This window comes from Cucumis melo, chromosome 5 (assembly GCF_025177605.1).
Source record: "Cucumis melo cultivar AY chromosome 5, USDA_Cmelo_AY_1.0, whole genome shotgun sequence".
In the NCBI taxonomy this organism is placed as follows: Eukaryota; Viridiplantae; Streptophyta; class Magnoliopsida; order Cucurbitales; family Cucurbitaceae; genus Cucumis; species Cucumis melo.
The window spans coordinates 19,887,070-19,898,486 of NC_066861.1; the positions used below are offsets into that span (position 1 = coordinate 19,887,070).

At 35.4% G+C, this 11,417-nt stretch overlaps 1 protein-coding gene across 3 annotated transcripts; it reads right to left on the reverse strand.

Annotated features, from left to right (window-relative positions):
• Positions 1 to 802: 802 nt before the first annotated feature.
• On the reverse strand, positions 803 to 5,460 carry LOC103485898 (TATA box-binding protein-associated factor RNA polymerase I subunit B). Of its 3 annotated transcripts, none has more exons than XM_008443649.3 (5): positions 5,194 to 5,460; positions 3,625 to 4,265; positions 1,976 to 2,797; positions 1,697 to 1,833; positions 803 to 1,453 (listed from the first exon to the last, which is right to left on the reverse strand). In XM_008443649.3, exons 2-5 carry the CDS (start codon positions 4,256 to 4,258, stop codon positions 833 to 835), a joined length of 2,214 nt encoding a protein of 737 aa, XP_008441871.1. In that variant the 5' UTR covers positions 4,259 to 4,265; positions 5,194 to 5,460; the 3' UTR covers positions 803 to 832. The 3 variants fall into 3 exon arrangements, with proteins under 3 accessions (XP_008441871.1, XP_008441872.1, XP_008441873.1); XM_008443650.3 differs by having other exon boundaries at positions 5,189 to 5,415; XM_008443651.3 differs by lacking the exon at positions 5,194 to 5,460 and adding an exon at positions 5,026 to 5,147.
• Between the last annotated feature and the right edge of the window lie 5,957 nt (positions 5,461 to 11,417).

Here is an 11,417-nt window from a genome sequence, read left to right on the forward strand (position 1 = left end):
GAAGGTGTTAAAGCTGCTATATCATTTGGTATAGTTGTTCTCTACTTAAGGGATGTGACAAAAAGCGTAAGGTTGACAGAGTATCTTATAATAATATTATATCCCTTTCTATCCAACAACTTAGTAACCTCTTGGACATCCAACTCCACTTGTAATGAATGAACCTAACTCATTCTTGTTAAATCGCTAACATGCTCTCTTTCTAAGAAATTGATGCCTCACTTCGTAATAAAATTACTACCTCCCAAAATCACTCAATCTTTGTGGTTTCGGACAAGTCACCCAAGCCCACCCGAGCTACACTCCTTTCACCAACCAGATAGAGAGGCTAAAGCAGAGTTAGGAGTTCAAATTTAGGAACTAAAACAAATTATCAATTAAGTCATACTTTAGTTAGCAGCTACAAACCCATTTTAATATTTAATATGTAAGATTGAATACTTACGAAACAAGCATGAAATAAAGCTAATTCAGTAGGAAGAAAGAAATCAAACCACCACAGAAATCAATATTTAATTCTAAAAGATCAATTTTGTCAAATCTTCACCAAACTTTCCATATCATTAACTTAATTATTGCATATCGGAAAAAAAAAAAGGAAAGGAAAAATGACAGAATGGAAAAGAGGAAAAAGATTCTAAACCCAACTATGTATATTTTAGAAGAAAAATGAGATGGTGCAGATAAAAAACAAAACCTACTATTTATACTATATACCAAATTTTTAATTCAACCTAAATGCTTGCTTAAGCTTATTGCTTGCAACATAATCAATATTTTTCATGTATTTTAAAGAGATGAGTAGAATAAAATAATAGACTAAATAAATCACTTAAATATCCAAATCTGAGAGTCCAACGGAGTCAATATGATTAGGCACATCACTACAAAACTCACAAGTAACACTTGAGGGTGTTAGACGAAGGGTTTTATGGATTCTATCTTCTAACCAAGACAATCTTTTCTCAAGACTCAACACTCCAATATGCATAATCCTAATATCAACTTGTGCGGCTCTAGCACATGCCCGAAGCAATATGTAGTAATCGGCATGAGCAGCGTATGTCAGTGCACCCTCATCGATCTTCCTTGAGTAGTGAAGGTAACCAAATCTCTTTGGGTTAGCCCTTGGGGGAATGTAGCAGAACCTTTTCTCCTCCATGTCCAGTTTCAGTTGTCTGATCGCTTCATTTATGGAAGTTAGTGATGAAGCCGCTTTGTCTTCTGAGGATTGTTCATCATCATCATCATCACTATTTTCTAAACTTTTTGATGAATGACTTTGCCGAGAGTCAATTGACCCAGTTCTGTTATTCGATGATTCACCGCTAATACAGTCTTCTTCGCCTTTGACTTTCTTGCTTTCGCTGGATAATCGATCATTGGAACCTTCCCTCAATCTCTTTAGATTGGAAGCAACATTTTGATCCACATCTTCTGTTTGATCGTGATCCTGTTAACAATTTTCCTTTTTCTAGTTAGGAATTATGCTTGCATTATGATTATTGCTTTCCAACTAAAAAGCATTGATATAGTAATAATCACAGCAACAGATAGTATTATTGCAAAGTAGAAACACTATTATTTCCCAGTCATTTCTTCAACATCTATGCACAGATTGATTTCGTCAGATAAACTTTTTTTCCGCAATATCTATGCACACAAGGCTTAAGCATGATTAGTCATTAATCATTACCTTTTCATTCTGATAATAATTCCATAATTTTTCGATCATCTTTTGTTCCTCGTGATCATCAATAAACAAAGACTCCGAACCAGCAAAGACAACGTCCTTACAGTATTGAAGATAGGACGGCAAGTCTTTAGAGTATTCTGCCAATACAATTTTGTGAACTATCAAATAGCAATTTAATAAGAAATAAATGCAAACAGTAATGGGAAGAGTAGTAAGTAAAAGCAAATGTATCACTAAGGTTGGTCTAATTTTAAAAGTACAATAATAAGGAAATCATACCATAAGTTTCAGCAATCTCATGATACCGAGCTTCAATTTTGCGAAGAAACTCTGTAGTGGTGAGATGCGGGTTCTCTGGAGAAACAGATGGATTATCCAAATCATGTGAAGTAAATCCGGGTCTGTTTTCACTATCAGCCTGCATGTTACTAAAATTATTAGCAGGACTTGAATGTGTCTTCTGATTTGGTGGGAAATATGAAGCACAATTAACAGACAAACTCTTTTCCCATTCTCCAAAACCATGGAGATTATACAGAACTCTCATTGCTATAATTAGAATTGACATTACACAAACACGAGAGGGAAGTCTCAATTCATTGGTTGACAACCACAAATCAGGAGGCATTGACCACTCATAAATGCGGCAAGCATGAGGCAAAATCTTATCAACAGGAAGGGCCAGCTTGTTGAGATAACGACAAGCTATTGAATGAAAATTAACTGGAGGAAGATTTAACCCTATGGTATGAGCTATCGATGCTGCCAGTGATTCTAATTTCTGCAGCGACGAAATTCGAGAGGGCCTATGCATAAGCTTTGAACTTATAGGACAAGCCCTTGAAGTTTTCCCAATGCGACTTTCAATGTCGACAAAAGCAGCATAATATGGAAGTTTCCCCTCAAGTGACCACTTTATTATGTCTGTTGGCAAAATTGCTTCCCGAGCAACATGGCAAGCCAAAAACGAAACAGCTAATGTACAAAATAATGGTATCTTCTTTCTTAAAGATTTAACCCATAAAACTACTACTCGTTGACCATAAAAGTTGTGGGGTTCGTCTTTATGGCTAGAGCAAACACGTCTAATGCGTTCAGTATCTGTTGAGTGAAGGAACATTCAGTTTGCAACTAAAATGAATAAGAAATATGGCAAGAACTCAAAATACTAAGATGGTGAAAAAAGTTAAAACACATTAAAATAAATTAAGAAAACTCAACCAGCAGTACTTGAAGGAATAAATGAGGTATTATCTCACTGTACTTGCAAACCTGTAGGATGTCAGACAAAATGATGCACTGTTACAAAGAATCTTGGGAGAAAGGCATCACATATGACCATATAGACAAAAACTATGATATTTGAATATGCAAACGATATTATAGGCTAAAATAAACAATGCAATATTATTGGCCACCCCTTCACTAATGAGAAGAGTATCATATGGATGAATTTGATTCATCCTTTTTTATAGATTACATGGAAGGAGAGGAACTACTACCTTTTCAACAACAAGGAAAGCACTTTTCATAACTTTTCTGAACCTATGCTATGACTTGGTGCAAACGTACATCTTTCATTTCTATAGTTTGTACAGTCTATCCTCTCTTTTGACCAATTGGAGGAATCTTTCGTCTGTTGGATTGGGCTGCAGCCTCTTTCTCTAAATTTCATACATCTATGAGATTTGTTTCTTTTTCTTTTTTTTTTTTAAGAAAAAAACAAGTTTAGTTTTCAAGACAACCATCAGAATTCACCATGTTTAAATAATCAAACAAAAGCTATACATTAAAAGTCTCCTACCCACAAGTACCACTTTTAAATCTAAAGCTAAAGATTTCAGTTAAAACTTTCAAGTATCAAAATGATTATAATGGGTAATCAAATATAAATAAGAACTTTAAGTGGAAGTAATGAGTTATCAAACCTAGGCATTGGCTTTCAGATTCCTGGACGGTCTGAAAGGCCCAATCCTCATCAAAAACCCGTGTAGCAGTCACAAACCTCAACCAAATGCTCGCAGCCAACCCACAAATTATAGGTGTTGCCTTAAATTCCTTCACCAAAACTTCGCATTGAAGCTCCATAATCAGCTGCAACCCCATTACATACCTCATCCTCACTTCATCAGCATACTCCTCAAAACTTGGTTTTCCAGATAGCACATCACCAGACCCAAAATCCTCTGGACCAGTAGGCCCGACACCATCGTTTAACATCACAATGCCATCATCATTTTGACCTACATTGCCAGACGGGTCTTCCTTTAAATGAAGGCTATCCCAGAACTCAGACTGACTTGTACCAAAAAGTGGTTGAGACTGAGATAGGGGTTCCACCTTCAACACGGTTGGATTACGGCGGCGAGTGTGAGATTGTGAGTAGATTGGGCCACCGGATTTACCAACATCTCTTAAAGCCAAATCCTCCTCAGCAACACCGGTGTCGATGATGTCATCAGCCTGGGAACCACACTGAAGGCAGTAGAAGAAGCCATCAAAACCATCTGTAAGCCCAATGCTACCACAGTTGTAGCAAGACAAGTTGCTGGGGTCTGCCATTTGAGATCTTGAAGGTAAAAGGGAAACGCAAAATTCAGAAAATGATTATCAATCAAATTATTATATGAATGAAATATTAATTAAAAAAAATCTCAGTTCCAAACCTTGATCAGAATCCCAAAGAGTGCCCATAATCAATAAACCAACCAAAAACAACTTAAGCCTTAAGCCAAACACTCCAACTAAGTTTCAAATTACAATATAATCTCCAAGAGTTGTAAACTAGTTTACAGCACTTCAAACAAGTTTAAAAAGGTTGAAAGTGAGGAGTTACCAGTAAAAACCCAACTTTCTAATGAATGCACGCATAAGCTTGAAAATCTAAAATTCTTAAAAAATCAATTAAAATAAATAAAACATTTTCATAGAATAAAGCTCTAAAAGAATAAAATCATAAGACATAAATGAAAATCCGAAGCCACGCTAGAACATCAAACATTTAAAGAATAAAATCATAAGACATAAATCCAGCAAATGTCTTAATTAGGACCTAAACATAAATCCAAGTTTCAACCCAAAGAAACCAAATATCCGACATAACCAAAAAGATCAAAACCAAACATAAAAATTCTCGCCGATAAGTAGTTTGACCCAAACCAACTCCAAAGCTAATAGATCAACGAGAACCAAACACTAATTCGCCGAAACACCCTATTAAATTCCAACGGATAATAGCTCCTAAGCCTTTGAAAGGCCAAGATTAAGTCAATACTCAAACCAATTATTAATGGGTATCTAAGGATCTACACAATGGCCTCAAAACTCACCAAAACAACTCGCCGGAAACGAACCCGTACGTGCTGGACAGTAAGCTAAATGTCACTTCAAGACCTCAAACCAACACTTAAAAACGTAGAAGATAAAGAAGGTTTAACCTAACTTTTCATGGGTATTGGGTAAAACTCAACAAAAATCCATAAAACATCAAACCTTACCAAACAAGGCTTTGACCCAAGCACCGGCGGCGGGCGGCGGGAGCAGCGGTGGACTGAAGACCAGGCTGTGCGTGGGTGAGGACCGGTTGGAGAGAGAGATAAGTACCGGCGGCGGCGAGTACCGGGGGGTGGCGGGCGGCGGTACTTCACGAAAAGGAAGAAGGATGAGGTGAAAAAGAATTTGAAACCGTTCAAATTTTGTTTGGAAAATAGGCTAAATCACAAGGAAAAAAAAAAAAGAAAGAAAGATAATACAACTTTTTATGTGTAAAATACTTAAGAAATTGCCAAAAATAGGTTAAATGACTTTTTGGACAACTTTTCAAAAGAAAGAGTTTGGACAATTTAAGTGTGAATAGACAAAAATATACTTCATTAAATTTCTCTCTCTTTTCCTTTCCCTCTTCCCACGTTCGCTTTCCCTTCTCTTTCGCGTAGAACACGTGAAGTAAAAAAAAATCTCCTTTTGTTGATTTTTGAAATTTCCCGCTCTGCTCTTCGAAGATACTCCGACTGTTCGTCTCCAGTGCATTTCGTCGCTTCTCCTTTTCGAACCATTCAATCAACTTTGAGTGTTTTCTCTTATTTTAGTGAGTTTTATCTGTAACCCATTTTCAATATATTTGTTGTAAATGTTTGGTTTAGGTATTTGTTGTGAGTTTCATCATAACTGGTTTATGCTTTTTTGGAATCGACTTATTTGCTGGAAATTAGTTTAGTCAAAGTTTGGTTTAGGTTCTTAGAAAGTTAAATGGGTAGTGAAATTTTGAAGTTAAATATAATTGACATTTTGCTCCTTTTTCTTTGGATCCCTTCTTTAATTCTGAATTTGTTCCTTTTTGTTCAGGCTTCAATCATGACATCGACATCGACCGACGGACCCTTGTACAAGATTAATCCTTCCCATCATTTTTATTCCCTAGTAAGTTGTTTGTCTCATTTAGAAAAGACAACACATAATATTAAGGCCAAACTCAAACCCGATCAATTAGCCTTATTTAGGAAAACAAAGTTTGGGCACTTTTTGGACCTAAATATTGTCTTTAATGGGCCACTCATCCACTACTTATTGTTAAGGGAGGTGGAAGATGAAGGAAAGGATTGTATAAGTTTATTACTAGGGGCGTTGTTTGTACTTTCGGTAGGAGAGAGTTTAACATCATAGTTGGTCTATGGGGTCCTAAAGAGGAGTATATTCAGTTGGTTGGGAATAGTCGATTATTGGAGAAGTTTTTCAAAGACAAGGAGTGTATTTATGTAAGCGACTTAGAGGATATATTTTTGGAATACGAGGGTGATGACGATGATATTGTGAAATTAGCTTTAGTCTACTTTATAGAGTTATCTTTGTAGGAAAAGATAGGCGAACCAAAGTCGACATTGGTTTTTTCAAGATTGCTGATGATTGGAATATATTTAATAATTATGATTGGGATGAGATTTTTTTTGGACGCACGCTAAGTGTCTTGAAAATAGCATTGGACAAGCAATATGCTAAGGGAAAGAAGAAATCAACACAGACAAAAACATATACTATCAATGGATTTTCACATGCATTACAAGTATGTGACTTCTTACTTCTTACTTCAAAACTTATGCATACATTTAAAATTAAACTATCGTTTAGTTGTTTTAAACGATCGTTTAGTTGTTTTTAAACGATCGTTTAGTTATGTTAAACGATCGTTTAGTTGTTTTTAAACGATAGTGAAACCACTTTTTTATATATCTATATATATCTTGTGACACTTCCTAAACTTATTTGTCAAATGTGGAATAGGTTTGGGCATATGAGTCTATACCAACCATCATTGGATGTGGTGTAGATAAAGTAAACGATGATGTCATACCACGAATGCTGAGGTGGGTGTGCCAACAATCACCAAAGTCCCAAACTATAAGCCAAGTGTTTGACTCGCCAATGGTAAGTAGCAAACAATAGTAATTAACTTAAAGATCACATGATTTTGTGCTTATTTCTTTGTCCTAAATACATTTGCCTTTTTCTCTTTGCAGTTGATAATTAAGGTGGTCATTGAGATGACACCTGAAGAGGAGCAGTTGAAAATTGCTTCAGGTGAACTTTTTGAAAACCTCCGCTCATCTACCATTGTTCAGTCGAAGAATTGTGGTTCAAAAAGAGGAAGAGAAGTTGTTAATGATGAAGGTGACTTCAAAAAGAGTAAGAAACAGAAGTCGAAGTCTAAGATGAAAAAGGCTATTCGGAATCTCCAAGATCGAGTAGCGGTTGTTGAAGGGCAACTTACTAGTATAAAATCAGATATTGACGAATTGAAGGGCATGATGTCAACCATATTGAAGCACATTGGACTTTAAAGAAAGGTTAGGAATCAAACTATTAATTGTATTGACGTTAGTTGTTTCATATTTGGTAATTACTCATACGTTAAGTTGCATGTTCTCACTAATTCGTTTTGAGATTCCATAGGGTGATGAAGGAGACCGCAAGGGGTTTGAAGGCTTAGTAGATCATACAGTAGAAAGTGAAGAAGTGGATAATGTTAAGACCGAAGATGTTGATACAGGCGGTTCCCCTAATTGGTTGAGGATGACACAAGTAATGGGGCGAAACACATTGAACTTAAAAGAAGGCTTAGTTCCATGTTCTTGCTAATATTGATGTTTAATTTCTATCATTATCCACACTAATGCATTATGAGCTTCCATAGGGCAACGAAGATGTTCACACCGTCGGTACACCTCCTTGGTTGAGGTTTAATATTGAGTTAAAGAAGTCAATCGATGTGTTGGAGAAGAAGGTTGAGATTGGTTTAGAGGAGCCAATAGATGTCGTTGACAATGAGGTTGAAATTGAGGACAGTGGGAAAAAACTTCGTACTCATTTTGATTCAGACGTCACAAAGATAGAACCATTTTCCACTTAACGACCACACGTTCGGCCCGCCCGTAGAAAGCATGCAAGTGTTTACCTATCAACCTGATTCACAACTCTACCTAAACGATCTATGACAGCAACCACCAATACCTCTCAGTGTGAACCAATTGTTTTATGATCCTATGCATAAAATACTTGACATCGATTTAGATAGACTTCGAGCTTGGATTACAGACAAGCGTACAGACGATGAGGTGCGTGAAACTTTTCATGAAAAAAATCGAAGATATTTTTCAGAGACTTGTTTATGTGTCGCCAGTGGTTGGCGGATGAGGTAAGAGATTATCTTATTATTTATGTCATTATAATTTTTTTTTATTGTTATGATTCTATACATTTAGTGCTTACTTTTGTTTCTATTAGCATTTGGATGCACTTTTTCTTTTCATTCGCTTCAAGATTAAGGCAGCCGGGATACCTTCTGCTCAAAACTTCACAACTGCAGACACAATCTTTATGGTTTGGAATCGTCACGTTACTTTATGTATGTATTTTCGTTTGATATTTGTCTTTCGGTCTGATATTTGCGTTTGTATGTTTTTCTTTGCAGCACATTTTAGTTGCGAAGTGGCCCCTGTACAATGTCCATGCCAATCATTGGGTTATATTATGTTTAGATTTGGTAAGTTGTCAAGTCAAGGTATGGGATTCACTTTTGTCACTTACAACTGCCGAAGAGATGAGAAACATATTACTGCCTATTCGAGAGTCGGTGCCAAATTTGTTAGATAGTACTGGATTCTTTGCTAGGAGAGGTAGATCATCGACATACAAGGAACCTTGACCAGTTGTCATTGTCGACTCAATTCCACTACAACGAAATAATAGTGATTGTGGCGTATTCACCATTAAGTATTTTGAGTACATAGCTGCTGGTGTTGATTTAGATACATTATGTCAAGAAAACATGTCGTACTTCAGAAAACAATTGGCATTTCAAATATGGACCAACATTCCTATGTATTGAATTTTGTACATAAATCACAAGTATCAATTGACATTTCAATTAGTAGTTGTAGATTATCTATGTTGCGAAATATGTACATAAATCACAAGTATCGATTATTCTCTATGTTGCAAAACTACTTGTAGGTAAACGATTACTTAATATTTTTTATGATTTTAAGAAGATCGTTTAGACTTTACTAAACGATTGCTTAAAAATATGTGCACGATCTTTTACATTAGTGTGATACATATAAACGATCGCTTAATATTCTTCACCTGAACGTTTAGGAAATCGATTAATATTCTTTTAGATATCAGTGTGGTTTCTATAAACGATCGCTTAATATTTTGATGTTTATTAAGAAGATCGTTTAGCCTCTACTAAACGATCGCTTAAAGATATATGCGCGATGAGTATTTCTCTACACGATTTTTTTGTGATATGTATCTAAACGAATACAAATATTAACTCAAAAGTACAAGAACCAAATATATATTTATTTTCCAAAAATATTTATTCACCCAAAGTTCCAGTACATACTGTTGTCTAAACAGTTTCATGTTTGGCATAGTTAGACAACCAAGGTCAGCTTCAGTTACAAGGCATTCAATAAATTTAGAACAGAAAATGCCACAATCCAGTGAACGCCCTTTCTGTAATGTGGCCTTCGATCTGCGTACTGGCCAAGGGTTATATGTGAATCGTTCTGAATGGAGGTTCACTCCAATTGTAATTGCGAGTGAGATGATGCATCGTGCAGGCATTTGAAGAGTTTGATCAACAATTTTCTGCTCAACATAATTTGGCATTGAGTCGAACATGTAGATCTTGCATTTTCTCATATCAGCTGCAATAGCGAACCAATGTTCTTTTATGTTGATGCAGCCAATCACGTAGTTGACATCTTTCCACTCTGGTTTTTGTTCGAAATCACCAACAACTGTGTTGAAATAGTATTTCAAATCTTCTTCTGCCCATATATTTAAGTGTGCTGTTGTGTCTGTCCATTCAGCTTTTTTATTCTCTAGTGTCACCAGATGAGTATCGAAAATATGTTGCCAAACAATGCAGTCTGGTTTATTGATTTCAGTCTTGAAGAACAAGTAAAAAAATTTAGCCAGAATATAATGATGCAGTTTAACTTCTATACAAACAAAAAAAATTAAAGAATAACAACTAACTATAAACGCGGAATCTAATGTTCTAAAAGTACGCTTGCAAAGTTGCTTGAGATGCAACATTTTCTTCTGCAAGTGGGATAATAGAAAATCCATGGTCTACAAAGAAAATTAAACGATCGTTTAGTGAATGAAAGGAGAGTATAAGCGATCATTTAAAAAATGTATGTGATCGTTTACGTACTAAGCGATCGTATAATATATATAAACGATCGTTTAGTTAATAGAAGTGATTGTTTAGTTAATAGAAGTGATCGTTTAGTTAATAGAAGCGATCGTTTAGAAAATACGAGTGATCGTTTACATATAAAATGAAATTTAGAAAGAGTACTTACGTCTCCAAGTACCCATGTTTTTTCTTCAAGCTGTTTGAAAAAATCTTTCTTTCTGGTTGTGGAGACTACTTTCCTTTCTTTATGAGTTGTTTTTCTTGATCTTTTCCATTCTAAGTATGCTTTCCATAATTTTGGATCCACTTGTCACATGGGATTATATCTATCTACATCTCTGATTTCGACATCTGAGACAGGTATTGTAGATTCTAATATGATCTTAGTAGATGTTGTGGGTGGATTAACTTGCTCATCTTCATCAGGCACCTTTTTATTTGCTATTTTACATAGCTTTCTTCTCTTTATTGGTTTCTGTTGTTCATCTTTATCAGGCACAGTTACTGGTTCTTTTTCAACCAAAGTAACTGCTTCATCATTTTTTTGAATCTCAACCTATTGTTTTGTTGTTTCCTGCAATGTATGATATTAGGCAAGTAACCAAACTATTAATTCAAAGGACTACAAATTTGTTGTGTATACATACCAGTTGAGATTCTTCATTTACAATTGAAATTGATGGTGGCACTTTATGAATTTGTACAGTTTGATCCAATGGAGCCATTTCACAAAGTGCAAGAGGTTGACTCACAAGTGGAAGGGTAGTAATCACTATTGGCAGGTCTTTTTCTTTCTAACTTTTAGCATTTAGATTATCCGATATATCTCTTATAGTCATTAGCAAGTCTGCATCCCTGCCGTCTATGCTTATATCACTACCAGATTCCTGTTGATGTTTCCTAAACAAAATGAGAAAAAAATGAGAATAAGAAAAAAAATACAATTGTTACTTATTTAGAATGTAAGCAATTTTCAACATTATAAACCAATAAACAATGAATGAAATGTTA